General features: G+C 39.7%; 1 protein-coding gene across 4 annotated transcripts in view; it reads left to right on the forward strand.

Annotated features, from left to right (window-relative positions):
* The window catches only part of NEK1 (NIMA related kinase 1), a 210,494-nt gene that overhangs the window by 125,693 nt on the left and 65,307 nt on the right, over positions 1-19,494 (forward strand). The window contains exons 18-21 of one of the 4 annotated variants that reach the window (XM_082843558.1): positions 2,328-2,411; positions 2,838-2,925; positions 3,343-3,416; positions 3,988-4,083. In XM_082843558.1, the coding sequence (XP_082699684.1) occupies positions 2,328-2,411; positions 2,838-2,925; positions 3,343-3,416; positions 3,988-4,083 (342 nt within the window). The remainder of the gene's footprint in view (positions 1-2,327; positions 2,412-2,837; positions 2,926-3,342; positions 3,417-3,987; positions 4,084-19,494) is intronic. The other 3 variants (XM_082843560.1, XM_082843559.1, XM_082843561.1) reach the window with 3 other exon arrangements.

Raw genomic sequence — 19,494 nt, forward strand, 5'->3', positions numbered from 1 at the left:
ATTGGGGGAAAATATTTGTAAACCCCATGTTTAACAAACGACTTGTATCTAGAACATATAAAAACACACCAAAACTCAACATTAAAAATATGAAGAGTCCAGTTAGAAAATGGGCAAAAGACAATCCAAACATTTCATTGAAGAGGACGAATGGCAGACACAGATGGCAGATAAACACATGAAAAGATGTTCAACATCATTAGCCATCTGGGGAATGCAAATTAAAACCACAGTAGTATATCACTACCCATCCATCAGAATGGCTCAAATAAAAATTGTGATAAAACCAAATGCTGGCGAGGATGTGGAAAAAGTGGGTGACCGTAACATTGCCAGTGGGGATGTTAAATGATACAGCCACTTTGCAAAACTGTTTGGCAGTCCCTTTTAAAACTACAAATGGATGTGTCACACCAAGAGCAGGTAATGCTGCGCTCTTGGGCATTTGTCCCAGAGAAGAGAAAACTTATTTTCACTAAGAAACTTATTACATGCATGTTCTTAGCAACTTTGTTCTTGTGGGTTTTTTTGTTTTGTTTTGTTTTGTGGTACGCGGGCCTCTCACCGCTGTGGCCTCTCCCGTTGCAGAGCACAGGCTCCGGACGCGCAGGCTCAGCGGCCATGGCTTACGGGCCCAGCCGCTCTGCGGCATGTGGGATCCTCCCGGACCGGGGCACGAACCCGCGTTCCCTGCATCGGCAGGCGGACTCTCAACCACTGCGCCACCAGGGAAGCCCAGCAACTTTGTTCTTAATAGCCAAAACTGTGAAACCCCAGTGTCCTTCATAGGGTGAATGAATGAACAAATTATGGTACTTCCATACTATAGTCTGCTGCTCAGCACTGAGATGGAACAGGCCATTCAGTCATGCGTCCAGTGTCTTGGATGGACTCCAGGGAAGTAATACCAAGTGAAAACAGTCAACCTCAGAAGGATGCATACTGCGTGATTCCATACATATATATAGAACTTGTGAAATATAATTGTAGGCGTGGGGAACAGATTGGTAGTTGACGGGCAGAGATGGGAGCAGTGAATGTGGCTATCAAGTGACATAGTAATGGTACAGTTATGTATCTTGATTTGATGGTGGTCACATAAGGCTATGCGTGTGATAAAATTGTACTGATGGAGATACAGAAACGTGAGCACTTGTAACTGGTGAAATGTCTGGTTCGTGCAGTGCCAGCTTCCCAGTGTGTATAGGTACCACAGTTATGCAGGACGATACAGTTGGGAGAGGGTGGGTGAAGGATACATGGGACCTCCCTGTACATTACTTCTCACCTTTCTGTTGTTATCTATAATATTTCAAACTAAAATGGTTAAATTCCTACATAGGCATAGAAGGAAGTCTGGAGGAGAACACTGAAACTGTAAGTTTCTCAGATGGTAGAATTACGAATGATTTGTATTTTCTTTGTTTCATACGTTTTCAACAGTGAACATATATGATTTTTATGAGAGAAAAAAATACTGACATAAGCTAAATGGATTCAATGAAAACTAATTTCCAATGGAAATGTTCATTGCAAAATTTGCTCAAAAGAGTCCATTTGAATTACGAACTTGGAGGGCATTGGTAGCCTTGCAAGATTTTCAGAGTCACAGTGGGATCAGAACACAGAGTGTAGAAGATTTAAAAATAAATGGGAAGCAGGTAAAAGCAGGGAAATATAAAAAGTACGCATTCGGCAGTCCGACAGAAAGACGTGAGAAGGGGAAGTGGGACGAGGATTTTTCAGTTGGGAGGCTCTTGATCCACAGCTGGTGCCGCAGGAAGAGAAAGTGGGTAATTATGAGTAATTTCTAATGAGAAGATCATTCCATGCTTATGATAAACCATGTCAGTCGGCGTGTGGTTGGGCGGGTCATTTGCCGTCCAGGACCAGGGCGTGCCCGGGTGCAGGGAGTTGGCGCTCATGTTATTCCCTGTCGTGTGCGTGTGTGTGTGTGCACGTGTGTGTTTACTGTGTAAGCGAACATGTAGCAATGATGGGCCTTTGTAGAGGAAGATTTTGATTTGGGGTTTAGCTAACCTCCAAAGCAGTTTTAAAAAACATGTTGACTTAAATGGCTAATAAAAAGGTAGCTGGTCTCTATTTGAATAATTACATTTGGGGTTTAATTGCTTCCTTCTGTTCTCACTGAATGTGTTGGTTAAATCGCCAAAGGAGAATGCCAGCGTCTTTAATCAGTTTATCAGCTAATCGTTTAGACTTGATCAGTATTTGCCACCAGAAGTAGTGGCGCCGGGCGGTCCCTAGGTAAGATGCTGCTGTAGCCTTAGTCGTTCTTTAACCTTAGTACATTAAATGATGCACAGGGCACCCTGCACAACCTGGCAGCTCTGTGCGAAGGCAGGCGCAGCTCTTCACGAGGAGGGAAGCCGAGAAGCAAAGAGGAAGAGGTACGCCTCCTGCATGCTCGCTGCCTCACGCCGTCACTTTGAGTTGATTGCCTTCCTTTCCTGCATGGTTTAAATTCCTAACAATGACTGGACGATCTTTAGGTCTGTAGGGACCTGTTAATATATTTTGACTGACATACTGAGTCATAATTTTGCCCCATAACTGTTATTCAGAATTCTGAGTTCAATTTCTTTTCTTTTGATAAAATTAAAAATTTGTTATTGTGTTGTTTTTCTTTTCAGAAACAAATTGATCTAGATTAAACACTTGAAAGCTAATATTACATTGCCATTAACCAGATTTCAAAACTTTTATTTCTTATATTCACATTAACACTTTTCTTTAAATAAAAAACATTTTAGCAATGAAAACGGTAGTGTTTTTTTTTTTTTAATTAAAATGTTGCGTTTTTTTTCTCTTCGTAGGTTTATCTGGCAAGGCTGAGACAAATAAGACTGCAGAATTTCAATGAGCGCCAACAGATTAGAGCGAAGCTTCGTGGTGAAAAGGCAGGTTGAAAATCTTTTTCAAAAAGTAATTGAATGACATTATAATACACTGAGATTATGTGCCACTAACACAAAATAAAGTCTGATGAAGACAGTGAAGGTCAAAGACCAGAAAACTATACATAGTGTTGCAGTATATCTTATTTATATGACTTAAAATTGATAAGACCTTTTGTTCCGGGGGGATTCTGAGAGGAAAGTGTGAGTGGTACCCATGGACATATAAAATGGTACGTTTTATATCTTTCTGTTCTGTCTTTTTTCTCAGTGTCCATAGGAGTTGACGGTTGTGGAGCGTTCAGTTGCAGCCATGAACGACTTGCCATTTTTCATTTTTAGATGTTAGTTTATTCATGTGAAGTCTACAGTGAGTTTGCGGTTCTGTCCTAAGTGGTCTGCTCACTACTTTTTTTGTAGAAAGAAGCTGACAGCTCCAAAGGACAGGAAGGAAGTGAGGAGTCTGACGTGAGGCGTAAGAAAGTGGAAGTGCTGAAGGTATGTACTGGAAGTGATACAGGTTTTCCTAGAGGAAATGGAAACCCGAGATAGAAAGTTGTGTTCTTAAGTCTTTCGTAGTAAACCAACTTATTCTCTTGCCTTAACTTTTCTTTCCCTTTTATCCCTCACTTTTCCATTTCTGAAAAATAGCATTTTGCTCTCTTCATGTCATATTTATGGAGAGCAATTTGATGAAGCAGCATAAATACATGAAACTATCACACAAGTAACCTTAAGAAGAGAAAATGGTAACCCTAAAAGTGAAAAACATAATCTCTGTTTCTGTGAAGACAAGTTTGTGCATAATAGTCATAGTTGTAAATTTTTAAAATTTCCATTTGACTGTACCTGCATTTATTTTCATTCCAGAAGTACTTATTGAGCAGCTGCTGTGTGTTGGCAGCCCGTTTAGGTGCTGGGCATGCAGCTTAGGTTTGTGTTCTGGAACCACACACACCCACTTCTTTTTTGGCCAATAAGGAAATATTTTTATAGACCTGGACAAACAAACAGGCAAACCTGCGCCTTTCTTTCTGGCACTAGCTGTGCTGATTGTCTTCATTTCCAGGCCCAGGTGAGCGCCCGCGCGGCTGTGCTGAAGGAGCAGCTAGAACGTAGGAGGAAGGAGGCGTACGAGAGAGAGAAGAAGCTGTGGGAGGAGAATGTGAGCCTTGCCCCTGTCGTCCTGCCGGGCTCCTGCCTGCCCGCTTTCACTGGGTGCTGCGCCAGCCTTATGGTTCTGTGGTCCTATTTTCTCCCTCTCGTTCATTTCCCCTACATCTCTCTGTCTCTGTCATCATTTAAGGACGATCCATATGGAAGTTATTTTGGGGTTTGATTTGAGGTGAGAACCCAATGTGTTTTATTTAGTCTTTTTTATTGCCAAGTAGCTAATCAAAGTCCCAGCATCACTTAGTGCCTGCAACGTTTCTTCTGCCCCTGATCTGCAATGCTGCCTGTGAGAGACTAGACGCCCGTGTGTCCTGGAGGATGAGTCCATGTCTGTTCCCCAGGGCCCCGTTGTGCTTGTAATTATGGGTTTAGAATATGTTTAATTCTTGGAAAGGTTCTTCCCTCATTTCCCCTTCACTCTTCTTTTTCATTTGTTTTCCTTACTTACTTGCTCTCTTTTTCTCTAAGAGGTACAGTTTAGAGTAATATTTTTTATTTTTTCTTTTCTTAAATCCTGTTGGGATTTTGATCATACTACCTTAAACCTACAAATTAACTTAAGAAGAACTGACGTGTTTATAATAGTCTTTATCCAGAAGCATGTTAAATATCTACATTTACTTGTAGCTTTTATATCTGTTACATAATTTTGATCATTTTTAACTCATACTTGTTATATTTCTTATAAAGCTCATTTCTTGATGGTTTATAATTCCATTTCTGCTTTTAAACGTTTGGTTTTTTCTAACAGAATAGTGCTGATATTTGGAGAAATTGTTGGATTTTGCTTATCTCTTATGCAGTGAGTGTGCCTGTTGAGGGGTTTCAGCATGCAACAATATCACTGACAGGCAGTCATGATATACATCATAACAGTAATTGCTACAGTTCATAATTGTTTATTGTATGCAAGGCAAATTATAACCACTGCCCATGGGTCGCTTTGCTTACTCTTTACGACTTTACAAAGCAGATAAAGAAAGATAAAACAATTAGATGAGGTCACATTTTCAGGAAGTATGGAATTGGGATAGGAACCTGTGCCTGTCAGGTATCAAAGTCTTAGTATTCATAGGCAGTACGCCTAACTCCCCTGCTTTCTTTGAGATTTGCCTTTTATTACCACTTTATTCTTTCCGCATCGGCCAGAACTTCTAGGACAGAGTTAAGTAGTAATAGGGATAATACTTTTGTTCCTGTCTTTAATGGAAATACTTTAGTCATTTCTCTGTTATGTATGGTAAAATAGTAAGGAATATAATTTTACGTCTGGGTTTTACAGTTTTTATCAGACTTGTGTTTTGGCGTTTTATCAGATGTCTTTTGTGTTATCTTTTAACATGATTGTGTTTCTTCTGAATCCACCCGTTGATGTCATATACAGGGAGATTCTCGTACCATATTCCTAAAGAAAAAGAACGATTTAGCTATGAAGCATGAGTGAAAGGGACAGAACTCCAGAAATCAGAATAAGTCTAAGGGTTTTTTGATAGTTCCCTTTTGTTTTCTCCTCCCAGCAATTTTAATTTCTCCACCCTCTGCTAGTTACCGTTTTTCTCTGTAGTTTCTGGAGTCCATCAGTGGACAACTCTCGTCTTGTTTGCCACATCATGAACAAGTCTTGACTACGAGACAATAACTGTCACAGGGTATCTCATCTTCCTCCCAAATCATAATTACTATTATCTGGTACTTATCTTCTGGCCTACTGGTCCCAGTCTTCCCTGGCTTCAGATTGTTATGCTGTTTAAATCATGTTTTAATTCTAGTGCTTTTACTTTCCCCTTTTTTTTTTTTTTGAATTTCATTTTTTTAACTTTTTTATATAGCAGGTTCTTACTAGTTATCCATTTTATACATATTAGTGTATATATGTCAATCGCAATCTCCCAATTCATCCCAACACCACCCCCGCCACTTTCCCCCCCTTGGTGTCCATACATTTGTTCTCTACATCTGTGTCTCTATTTCTGCCCTGCAGACCAGTTCCTCTGTACCATTTTTCTAGGTTCCCCGTATATGCGTTAATATACCGTATTTGTTTTTCTGTTTCTGACTTACTTCACTCTGTATGACAGTCTCTAGGTGCATCCACGTCTGTACAAATGACCCAGTTTCGTTCCTTTTTTATGGCTGAGGAATATTCCATTGTATATATGTACCACATCTTCTTTATCCATTTGTCTGTCGATGGGCATTTAGGTTGCTTCCATGACCTGGCCATTGTAAATAGTGCTGCAATGAACATTGGTGTGCATGTGTCTTTTTGAATTATGGTTTTCTCTGGGTATATGCCCAGTAGTGGGATTGCTGGATCATATGGTAATTCTATTTTTAGTTTTTTAAGGAACCTTCATACTGTTCTCCATAGTGGCTGTATCAGTTTACATTCCCACCAACAGTGCAAGTTCTCCAACCCTCTCCATCATTTATTGTTTATAGATTTTCTGATGATGCCCGTTCTAACTGGTGTGAGGTGATACCTCATTGTGGTTTTGATTTACATTTCTCTAATAATTAGTGATGTTGTGCAGCTTTTCATTTGCTTCTTGGCCATCTGTATGTCTTCCTTGGAGAAATGTCTATTTAGGTCTTCTGCCCATTTGTGGATTGGGTTGTTTGTTTTTTTTTAATATTGAACTTCATGAGCTGTTTATATATTTTGGAGATTAATCCTTTGTCTGTTGATTTGTTTGCAAATATTTTCTCCCATTCTGAGGGTTGTCTTTTTGTCTTGTTTCTACTTTGCTTTGCAAAAGCTTTTAAGTTTCATTAGGTCCCATTTTTTTATTTTTGTTTTTATTTCCATTACTCTACGAGGTGGATCAAAAAAGATCTTGCTGTGATTTATGTCAAAGCGTGTTCTTCCTATGTTTTCCTCTGAGAGTTTTATACTGTCCGGCCTAACATTTAGATCTCTAATCCATCTTGGGTTTATTTTTATGCATGGTATTAGGGAGTGTTCTAATTTCATTCTTTTACATGTAGCTGTCCACTTATTGAGGAGGCTGTCTTTTCTCCTTTGTATATACTTGCCTCCTTTGTCATAGACTAGTTGACCATAGGTGTGTGGGTTTATTTCTGGACTTTCTATCCTGTTCCATTGATGTATATTTCTCTTTTTGTGCCAGTACCATATTGTCTTGATTACTGTAGCTTTGTAGTATAGTCTGAAGTCAGGGAGTCTGATTCTTCCGGCTCTGTTTATTTCCCCTCAAGACTGCTTTGGCTATTCGGGGTCTTTTGTGTCTCCATACAAATTTTAAGATTTTTGGTTCTAATTCTGTAAAAACTGCTATTGATAATTTGATAGGGAGGGATTGCACTGAACCTGTAGATTGCTTTGGGTAGTATAGTCATTTTCACAATATTGATTCTTCCAATCTAAGAACATGGTATAACTCTCCATCTGTTTGTATCATCTTTCATTTCTTTCATCAGTGTCTTATAGTTTTCTGCATACAGGTCTTTTGTCTCCCTAGGTAGGTTTATTCCTAGGTATTTTATTCTTTTTCTTGCAGTGGTAAATGGGAGTGTTTCCTTAATTTCTCTTTCAGATTTTTCATCATTAGTGTGTAAGAATGCAAGAGATTTCTGTGCATTAATTTTATATCCTGCAACTTTACCAAATTCATTGATGAGCTCTAGTAGTTTTCTGGTGGCATCTTTAGGATTCTCTATGTATAGTATCATGTCATCTGCCAACAGTGACAGTTTTACTTCTTCTTTTCCAATTTGTATTTCTTCTATTTTATTTTATTTCTTTTTCTTCTCTGATTGCCATGGCTAGCACTTCCAAAACTATGTTGAATCATAGTGGCGAGAGTGGACATCCTTGTCTTGTTCCTGATCTTAGAGGAAATGCTTTCAGTTTTTCATCACTGAGAATGATGTTGGCTGTGGGTTTGTCATATATGGCCTTCATTATGTTGAGATAGGTTCCCTCTTTGCCCACTTTCTGGAGATTTTTTATCATAAATGGGTGTTGAATTTTGTCAAAAGCTTTTTCTGCATCTATTTAGATGATCATATAGTTTTTATTCTTCAATTTGTTAATATGGTGTATCACATTGATTGATTTGTGTATATTGAAGAATCCTTGCATCCCTGGGATAAATCCCGCTTGATCATGGTGTATGATCCTTTTAATATGTTGTTGGATTCTGTTTGCTAGTATTTTGTTGAGCATTTTTGCATCTGTAATCACCAGTGATATTGGTGTGAAATATTCCTTTTTTGTAGTCTTTGTCTGGTTTTTGTATCACGGTGATGGTGGCCTCGTAGAATGAGTTTGGGAGTGTTCCTTCCTCTGCAATTTTCTGGAAGAGTTTGAGAAGGATGGGTGTTAGATCTTCTCTAAATATTTGCTAGAATTCACCTGTGAAACCATCTGGTCCTGGACTTTTGTTTGTTGGATTTTTTTTTTTTTTTGGGTACATTGGCCTCTCTCTGTTGTGGCCTCTCCCGTTGCGGAGCACAGGCTCCGGACGCACAGGCTCAGCGACTACGGCTCACAGGCCCAGCCACTCCACGGCATGTGAGATCCTCCCGGAACGGGGAACGAACCCATGTGCTCTGCATCGGCAGGCGGAATCCCAACCCCTGCGCCACCAGGGAAGCCCTGTTGGAAGATTTTTAATCACAGTCTCAATTTCAGTGCTTGTGATTGGTCTGTTCATATTTTCTATTTCTCCCTGGTTCAGTCTCAGAAGGTTGTGCTTTTCTAAGAATTTGTCCATTTCTTCCAGGTTGTCCATTTTATTAGCATAGAGTTGCTTGTAGTAGTCTCTTAGGATGCTTTGTATTTCTGTGGTGTCTGTTGTAAGTTCTCCTTTTTCATTTCTAATTTTATTGACTTGAGTCCTCTCCCTCTTTTTCTTGATGAGTCTGGCTAATGGTTTATCAATTTTGTTTATCTTCTCAAAGAACCAGCTTTTAGTTTTATTGATCTTTGCTATTGTTTCCTTCATTTCTTTTTCATTTATTTCTGCTCTGATCTTTATGCTTTCTTTCCTTCTGCTAACTTTGGGTTTTGTTTATTCTTCTTTCTCTAGTTCCTTTAGGTGTAAGGTTATAGATTGAGATTTTTTTTGTTTCTTGAGGCAGGCTTGTATTGCTATAAACTTCCCTCTTAGAACTGCTTTTGCTGTATCCCATAGGTTTTGAATTGTCGTGTTTTCGTTGTCATTTGTCTCTAGTTATTTTTTGGTTTCCTCTTTGATTTCTTCAGTGATCTCTTGGTTATTTAGTAACGTATTGTTTAGCCTCCATGTGTTTGTGTTTTTTACGTTTTTTTCCCTGTAATTGATTTCTAATCTCATAGTATTGTGTTCAGAAAAGATACTTGATATGATTTCAGTTTTCTTAAATTTACTGAGGCTTGATTTGTGACCAAAGATGTGATCTATCCTGGAGAATGTTCCATGTGCACTTGAGAAGAAAATGTAATCTGCTGTTTTTGGATGGAATGTCCTATAAGTATCAATAAAACCTATCTGGTCTATTGTGTCATTTAAAGCTGTGTTTCCTTATTAATTTTCTGTCTGGATGATCTGTCCATTGGTGTGAGTGAGGTGTTAAAGTCCCCCACTACTATTGTGTTACTGTTGAGTTCCTCTTTTATAGTTGTTAGCAGTTGCCTTATTTATTGAGGTGCTCCTGTGTTGGGTGTGTATATATTTCTAAGTGTTATATCTACTTGGATTGATCCCTTGATCACTATGTAGTGTCCTTCCTTGTCTCTTTTAACATTCTTTATTTTAAAGTCTGTTTTGTCTGATGTGAGAATCGCTACTCCAGCTTTCTTTTGATTTCCATTTGCATGGAATATCTTTTTCCATCCCCTCACTTTCAGTCTGTATGTGTCCCTAGGTCTGAAGTGGGTCTCTTGTTGACGGCATGTAGATGGGTCTTGTTTTTGTATCCATTCAGCGAGCCTTGTCTTTTGGTTGGAGCATTTAATCCATTTACGTTTAAGGTACTTATTGATATGTATGTTCCTATTACCATTTTCATAATTGTTATGTTTTGTTTTTTTTTTGCGGTACACGGGCCTCTCACTGTGTGGCCTCTCCCGTGGCGGAGCACAGGCTCCGGACGCGCAGGCTCAGCGGCCATGGCTCACGGGCCCAGCCGCTCCGTGGCATGTGGGATCTTCCCCGGACCGGGGCACGAACCCGTGTCCCCTGCATTGGCAGGCGGACTCTTAACCAGTGCGCCACCAGGGAAGCCCATGGGTTTGTTTTTGTGGGTCCTTTTCTTCTCTTATGTTTCCCACTTAGAGAAATTCCTTTAGATTTGTTGTAGGGCTGGTTTGGTGGTGCTGAATTCTCATAGCTTTTGCTTGTCTATAAAGCTTTTGATTTCTCCATCAAATCTGAATGAGATCTTTGCTGGATAGAGTAATCTTGGTTGTAGATTCTTCCCTTTCATCACTTTAAATATATCGTGCCACTCCCTTCTGGTTTGTAGAGTTTCTGCTGAGAAATCAGCTGTTAACCTTATGGAAGTTCCTTGTATGTTATTTGTCATTTTTCCCTTGTTGCTTTCAGTAATTTTTCTTTTTTTTAAATTTTTGTCAGTTTGATCACTGTGTGTCTCAGCGTGTTTCTCCTTGGGTTTATCCTACCTGGCATTCTCCGTGCTTTCTGGACTTGGGTGGCTATTTCATTTCCTATGTTATGGTGTGAGTATGAAATAATTGCTGTGCTAACTTATTGCCTCTTCTGCAAGAGAATGTTGTAGCAACCACATTTGTCAGAAGTAGAAATATCTCATCTTCATAGTCAGAGCTAGTAATTTGTCCTCTTAGCCAAATCCTTTCAAACTTACGTGATGTGGAAAAGAGGGTGAGCTTAGCTTTGGTGGCCTCTGTATAGTGGCATGCAGAACAGTCTACTTTTGTTCTCTTGGACCCAGGAAACAGAAACATTTCGTCCTTTGCTGATTTGCACAGTGGGGCAGTTTCTATCAGGGTGAATCATTATGAAACTGCCTTGTATCCTTTTTAATCAGCTTTCCTTGGGTTGAGCCTGCTGCTGTCATCCTTGTGTTCAGCTGCAGGATCGCAGTTGCAAGCTTTAAGGGCCATCGCTCCCTCCTAGTTTATAGTTTAGTCTTTAGTAATCCATTCTGGCCGTCTGCATAGCACATGAAGGTGATTGTGAGAGGAAGGTAGCCATTAAATACAGTGAGGAGCTTATGCTTAGTGCAGATTAGCCTTATTTTAAGAATGTGATCTGTTATGCAGAGCTGCACGGGGCTTCTGAGTATTTGATGACAGCAGCCTGTGTGGTGACACCCTGGAGTCTTAGAGGTGGGTCAGTGCTCCACGTCTGTCCCCTCGGTGTGCCTGCAGAGGCCCTCACTGTGCTGCCTGTATATACACCTTGTATGGTTCCTTACACGAGGTGGAGCGGATGGCTGTGTCATCGTTCATGTTGTGGTTGGCACGTGGGACCCTGGAAGAGCACCTTGATTACTGGGAGATGTTTCCTTTTCTCCCAGTCACATAGGCACCGCTCACGTTCGTGATTTAGAACGTCACACTTCTAACAGCTCAAGTTAGTATATCTCAGAGAACGCAAGCATGAGGTTTGTCATTATATTTCTTTCCCAAAATCTGCCCTTGGTGGGTTGAAACATAGCCCACAAGCATGTTTAAACGTGGTCTTGAGCACATCTTGTAGAATGGTTTTCTAAAGCGCAGTTCCCCAAGCAGGCTTCCTTTCCATCACTTGTTCCTCACTGTGCTGCCTGTTGGGTGGGGTCGTGACCCCGTCATCTAAGCTGTCACAGCCTGGTGCCCAGTCTGCACACTTCTTTGCATCAATTCAGGCGGCATGTTGGTGAATGTCTGCTCCTTGGTTAGGTCAGAGACTGTGTTTTGAATATGATGACTTCCTCTTTTATTGCATTTCACTCTTCGTTATGTATTTCATGTCTGTGTTTGTCCCATTCTTCGGACACGGGCCTATAAGCTTCCCCCAGGGTGGACACACTGCCCCCATCTTGGCTACCTCAGAATCTTCTCTCCTTAGTCTTGCCATCTAATCTCATCCATCTAAATAGACACATCCTGAGGTCACTTTGGAATCATGCTCTCTGAGCCAAGTCTCATTGGATATTAACAGAGTTCCAGAGATCTCTGAAATAAATGTTTGACATCAAAGGATTCAAGAACATCAAAGAGAATCAGGATTCCACTTATGCCGAGGAATCCTCTGATGATCTTCCTGACATCAGGCTGGCTTTCCCCAAGCAGCAGGAGCAGAGTGTCCTCAGTTGGTGGAGGAGGGGAAGGGGAGCACCTCTGGAAGCACTGTTAGGTGTTATGTTCCAGCAAGTGTACTTTACAGACTGTGTCCAGTGGTGGTTTGGCTTTGAGCAGGTGCTCTGCGTTCTTATCATAAGACCTTTATTGCTGGGCAGCTGCACACGTGCACAGTAGCAATTCTGACTCCTCAGATGGCAGCTGGAGCCCGGCGTCTTCTGCCAGAGGCTGCCCTAGACCTCATACACCCACCAGTACACTTGCACGAGCAACCACATGCTTATAGTACAGTCCAGGAAAAGCTCCCGTAGAAGTCTTGGCTCTCTAAGCCATGTAAAACCAGTGTAAATTTTTTTTAATTTTAGTGGTAGATCTGTCTTAGATAGTTCTAAAGCGCACGCAAATGACAGATATTATGGCTATATTCCTGATAGATAATACTAGTTCCTAGTGCAGCACAACTTTGTATTTCCTCATGTTTTTTCACAAAGTTTTTTACGGTGGCGACATTAATTAAACTGTGGCAGTGAGCCTGGCTTTTGAGGTGCAACAGGCAAGCAGCCCCCTTTCGTTTGGGAGAATTATTTCATTGTGTGCAGTTTTGGAAAGACCGTCGAACAAGGTGCCCTGGCTTCTCCCAGCTGAGGGACGGGCCGGTGATCTAAGGTGGACCAGCTGGACCTTCTCCAGGGCGTGAAGTTTGAGCAGGTTGGAAGTTGGAGTTGATTTAATCAAGCGAGAGAACCTGGTGAAGCCAGGAGTGAGCTTCTGCTGCCAGATCCATGCAGCTACCCCGGCTCCTGTTCTCTTCTCGTGGAGGGCTTCCCTTTGCTTTGTGATCCGCCTACAGCTCTCTTCTCTCTTCTGCCCGCTCCCCTCCTCTCTTCCAACTCCATCCCCCGCATCTCCTTCCTCCAGAGTTAGTTTCTGTTGCTTTCAGCCAAAGAACCTTAACAGATTGATTGTCTATCGTGCTCTGCATGGGACCTGGCGAATAGCATCAGCAGTGAGTTCACCAGGTATTCTGTGGCTCGTGCTGTGCAGAGCTGTGCACAGAGGACGCGTGCTGGAGTGGTGAGGACAGCGGCAGGCTGGGAGTCAGGAGACCTGGGTCTAGTCTCAGCTCCGCCAGTTAATTAGCCTGTTTGGGGGACTGCCTCAGTGTTTGGGGGCCTTGATTGCCTCATCCATCTCTAATGTTGTTGTGTCTCAATGTTGCCTTGAAAAATAACCTTCACAGTGTAAGTACTTAGGTCCAGTTTAATCTACAAGAGTGGATAAAAGTTATTTACCAAGTAATTGTTTGAACAGGAACTCTAATTTAGCACAAGCTAGATGTATTATAGGTACTTATGTGTCCGTTCCTACTCTAACTCAGGAGTGGCTAACATGGTATTTCAGGTTGGGCTTAGCATTATTCCACTCCCGGAAATGTGCATTAAAGGTTCGATTGTATGTATGTTGATGCATTTTTACCCAGTAAGACCACCTATCTTTAATTGGATTCTTAAGAGTATCCTTGATCTAACAAACGGTAAAAATCACTGCCTTAATTATTCGGATTCTTTGGCATGTATACCCAGTTTTATAAATTTTTCCTTTTGGCACACTTAATGGTAAAAATTGTAGTACTAAATAGGACTTTAGAATGGAGAATGATTTTCATGTGTGATGATAGAGGTTTTCCACCCAAATAATAATGTTGCTTTTCCCAGGCAGCTTATATGCTCATATTGTAAGTAAAACATACAAGGAAGATAGGTTCAGTTTTTTAAAACGGTAGCCGTGTATTTAGTAATCTAAAATTCAGGAAAAATAGAATTAGGGAAATTCAGAGACTATATTTTGAGTGCGAGTTTCTTTTGAATTGCGTTGAACTCTTTCTTGTGTATTTCATTTGTGTTCTGTCTTTGTCGTGTTCTTTAGAGCTGCCACATAGGCCTACAAAGCCTCCCCTAGGGTGGACGCACTTACCCTTCTGGCTACCTTGGCATGTTCCTGTTCTTAGACATGCTTACAAATGCATTATAGTAGTGCTAGTTCAGAAAAAAAATTCAGATACAAACACTTATATTTTTGGTACTTCAAAGACAAGGCTTTGAGAAGTTAAATATGAATTTGCTAACATTTGGCCAAGATGTATCTTTAGGCTACATAAAATTATGTGTGAACTTGCTCTGTACTCAAAATATTAAATCAGGGCATTTAATAAAATTTTTCTAATATACATTAAAATCTTACTAGTCATTCAGCATATAGAGATGAAATAGTATTTATATTTATACTTCAATAGTAGCTAAACTTATAATTCCATGTATTTATAGACCTGGCCTCAGTATTTGGTGAAATTTTTAGTTTTGTCATTAGGTGGCATTGCTGGTTAATTTTTCAGCAAATAGTAAAACTAACAGATAAAATAGAAGGAGTTTTACAGTGATAATTAAAAATCTTGTGGAAATATAAGCAGTATGAAAAAGTCTTGAATTTATTAACCTGGTGATAAAATAGCTAGGGGAAAAAAAATCTTCTAAAGCAATTTGTTTCTTAAACCTGACTTATGAAACTTTCAAGTCAGTGTTGACTTGTGCCTTAGTGTCCTAATGCAATTTTGTTTTTTAAACTTTGAATTTTGAAGAACTGTTACAATAAAGTAGGTATTCTAGATATAACCAGGTGATCAGTTTGTAACAAAATTGGGTTATTTGTTTTTTGTTTTATGGTTTTTTCTTCTATGAAACTTTGTTTTGTTTTCTTAATTTTTGTGTTGTTTTACCATATTCATCATCTTTCTGAATTAAGGGCTCAATCTAATGTTTTCTCTTTTGACAAATTTAAAGATACATTATTATCTTCTATCTCAAGGTCTGGTTAATACTGAATAGCATTAACGTTTCTGGCTAAAAATAATATATCCATGATGTTTACACAGAAGGCCCAAGTTCTCCTGCGCTAGTAAGTTACTGATATGTGTTACCTTGGCTTATAAAGGTGTTACCACGTCTCAGTAGTTACCCTGAATTACCCTTGATTTTTCAATAACTGAATTAGTTTTGTTATAAAGTATTTCTAAGAGTCAGTTGGGTGTTCTGTTTGTTTTTGTTCTTTGGTTTGGATTTCATATATCTTTCTTTGCTTGTTTGTTATCTCAGGTTCTTTTGCTATGTTTAGCTTAGCTGACCCGGGGAGAGACTAGTACATGTTTGATTATAGAACGTAAGCATTTCCTGAAGGCTGCAGACGATCCTTCTTATAAAGATGCCAATGACTTTCTTACACAGTGAATCAGATATCTTAGAGACTCTGTCTGTACCAGTCGTTAGCCATATGTATGGCAGCAAGACAGATTTTAATATACTACGGAGTAGAATTTTAATAGTCATGTGTGAAACTTTTTCTTCATTAAATTGCCTTTTGTTGATTAAAAGAAAAGACTTCCTTTCAAAGATGAGTAGCGTGCAGAGAATTTAACAGAGATAGTCCTGCTGGACTGAATTTGATTGTCATTGGTCTCAGGCCCTGTTTAACTCATAGCACTTTATCAATAAGCAGATTTTTTTTCTGTTACTTGAGGTTTCTCTTAAGGTTGAGACTAATATAGGAATGACTCTAATATATTTTACAACTTAAGACTATAAGGTCAAAATAAAGGGTTTTCAATCCCTTTATATGTGACTTTTGCCATTAACTAAGGACAAATTTGCTAAGTATTCCATAGAGGTTTTTAAATTCTTCTTAGGTCACATATCTCCAGTTTCAGAGAGTTGTGCCAGTGTCTTGTTTAAATTGTATAAGAATTATGTGTGTGTGTGTGGATAAACATTAAAAAGAACTATAGATAAATGAAGTGCAATTAGCCAGAGCAGGGGTATATGGGTGAATTTTTTTTTCTTTTATTAAGAGTTTCCTTAATGTTCTTATTCTAGGCAGCTGACCAGTGATTTTGGGAATGACTTTTGAGATAGTCTCTGTAAGCATCAATGAAAATTGTATCAGAGGCTGAGAAGGGAGGTTGGTGCTATTCTTGCTTCAGTGAAATTGGTTAAATTCATATTATCACTCTTGTTTATTCATACAATTAAATTACTCTGTTGATCACTTTTTTATCTTAGATTTTTAAAAATTTGTAATGTAAGGTATTTGTGTTTCAGGTTTCTGCTTCATACTGACTTCTATAAAACCTTTGCATACGGTGCTAATACTTTCATTTCTGATTCTGCACTGATAGGAGGGTTTTGTTCTGTGCTGTACTCTAGAGATCAGAAACTTGCTTTGTGTAAACTTCTTCATCTCGTCAGGGACTGAAACCGGATTCTGAGTGTTTAAGGCAAATAACCCTATTTAATGGAAACTAAATAAGTGTTTGCTGAACTATAATAACTACTACTATTTATTAGGCACACAGCTGTGCGCTTTACACATTTAATCCAGTGAGTACCGCATTCCCATCTTAGAGAGGTTTGGGGTCCAGAGAGGCTAAGAAACACTGAGGGCAGGTGGGCCAGAGCCGCGGGCCCCTCCTGCCTGTGTGTACTCGCGGGGCTGTGTGCGGGGCTGCCCGACCTCACACTCTTTCCCTGGTCTGGAGTTCCTTCTTCCCCAGAGCATTGAGCACACATCTGCCCACTTTATTTCACTGCAGCATGCTGATTGATTTATCTGTTCCCTGTTCCCTTCTAGTTTATAATCCTTTCAGAGAAAGCGCTTTGTCATCATTTTGGGTTTTCCTCCTTTTTTGAAAATTGCTTACTGCAGTTAGTTCTGGTCTGTTATATACTGGGTTTTTTCCTAACTTGATTGAGCTGTAACCCTCAAATAATTCTCAGATTCTCCAATCAGTAATTACTGATTTAAATAAAATGGCAGATTAATTTGTTTCCTTCAAAGTAATCATCTAGGGAAGTAACATACTTGTCCTAAAAGTGCTGCTATTTGATCAGAGCCAATTGACGTATGTTTATATTTCCTCAGAATCTATGGTAATAAGACAATCAAAGTTTTAACACGTTTCTATATAATTTTTCAGGTAGATAATACTCAGTTTTGTGAGCTCTAGATGTTTTTTTAAGTTATTTATAACATTAAATATCAGTATACTTCAACAGTGCTGAACTGTGGGATTAAAGCAATGTTTCCATCTTCCTCTTCTTGTTTTAATAAGGACTTTATTTTCTTTGGAGCATTTTTAGGTTCACCGCAGAATTGAAAGGACAGTGCAGAGATTTCCCATGTACCCCCTTGTCCCCCACATGCATACAGCCTCCCCCATTATCAGCATCCCCCACTAGATGGTACATTTGTTACAGTGGATGGACCTGCATGGACACATCCTCACCGAAAGTTCATAGTTTACAGTACGGTTCATTGTTAGTGTTGTGCCTTCTGTGGTTTGGAGAAATGTATAATGACATGTATCCATCATTATAGCATCATATATGGTGTCTTCAGGCCCTGCAAGCCCTCTGTGCTCTGCCTGCTCATCCCTCCCACCCACCCCCACTCCCTCACCAGCCCCTGCGACCACTGATCTCTTTACTGTCTCTGTAGTTTTGCCTTTTTCAGATGTCATATGGCTAGAAACTTAAAGGATGTAGCCTTTCAGACTGACTTCTCTCCCTCAGGAATATGCATTTAGGGTTCCTCCTTGTGTTTGCATGGCTAGATACCTCATTTCTTTTTAGCACTGAATACTCTTCCATGTATGTACTGGTTTTTTAATCCATTCATCTTGGTTGCTTCCAAGTTTTGGCAATTACAAATAAAACTGCTGTAAACATCTGTGTGCAAGTTTCTGTGTAGACATAAGATTCCAACTCATCCTGAGTATATGCCAGGGAGCCCAATTGTGATTGTATGGAGTAAGAGTATACTTAGCTGTGTAAGAAACCACCAAACTGTCTTCCAAAGTGGCTGTGCCATTTTGGGTTCCCACCCATGTGGACTGAGAGTTCCTATTGCTCCACATCGTTCAGCAGCATTTGTTGTTGTCACTGCTGTGGGTTTTAGCCACCATAGTAGGTGTGCAGTGGTGTTACCTTGTTTTAATTTGCAGTTCCCTAATGGCATATGATGTGGAGCATCTTTTCATAGGCTTCGTTGCCTTCTGTATCTTCTTTGGTGAGGTGTCTGTTCAGATCTTTTGCCCCTTTTTTTTTAAATTTATTTAATTTATTTATGTTCGGCTGTGTTGGGTCTTCGTTGCCGCGCGGGGGCTTTCTCTAGTTGTGGCGAGCGGGGGCTACTCTTCGTTGTGGTGCGCAGGCTTCTCATTGCGGTGGCTTCTCTTGTTGTGGAGCATGGGCTCTAGGTGCGTGGGCTTCAGTAGTTGTGGCATGTGGGCTCAGTAGTTGTTTGCTCATTTTTTAATTGGGTTTTCATATTTTTGAGTTTTAAGAGTTTTTTGTGTATTTTGATTAACAGTCCTTTGTTTTTATTTCGTTTGTAAATATGTTCTCCCAGTCTGTGGCTTGTCTTCTCATTCTTTTGACAATGTCTTTCACAGAGCAGAAGTTTTTAATATTGATGAAACCAGCTTATTAATTCTTTTTCATGGTTGTGCCTTTGGTGTTGTATCTAAAAAGTCATTGCCAAACCCAGGGTCACCTGGATTTTCTCCTATGTTATCTTCTAGGAGTTTTATAGTTTTGAGTTTTACGTGTAGGTCTGTAATCAATTGTGAGTTAAGATTTGTGAAGGGTGTAAGGTTGTTTGTTTGCCTGTGGGGGTCCAGTTATTCCAGCACCACTTGTTGCTAAGAAGACTGTCCTTTCTCCACTGAATTGCCTTTGCTCCTTTGTTAAATGATAGTTGACTCTATTTCTGGGCTCTGTTCTGTTCAGTTGATTTGTTTGCTCTACTTTCATTAGTATCACACTATCTTGATTAGTGTAGTTTCTAGTAAGTCTTGAAGTCAGGTAGTATCATTCCTCCAACTTAGTTCTTCTCCTTCAATACTGTGTTAGCTATTTCCATCTCCTTTTGAGCAAAACAGATATTGGTGTAAAATGAAAGTACAGAAAAGTAAATATTAGAATTGGATTACTGTCTTATGCTTAGAAGATGCTCAATAAATATTGTGTTTGAAATATTGGTATTTACTCAACAGAAATTCTTGTTTACTGGTTTGAAGAAGAG

This window comes from Leucopleurus acutus (genome assembly GCF_964270905.1).
Source record: "Leucopleurus acutus genome assembly, chromosome: 7".
In the NCBI taxonomy this organism is placed as follows: Eukaryota; Metazoa; Chordata; class Mammalia; order Artiodactyla; family Delphinidae; genus Leucopleurus; species Leucopleurus acutus.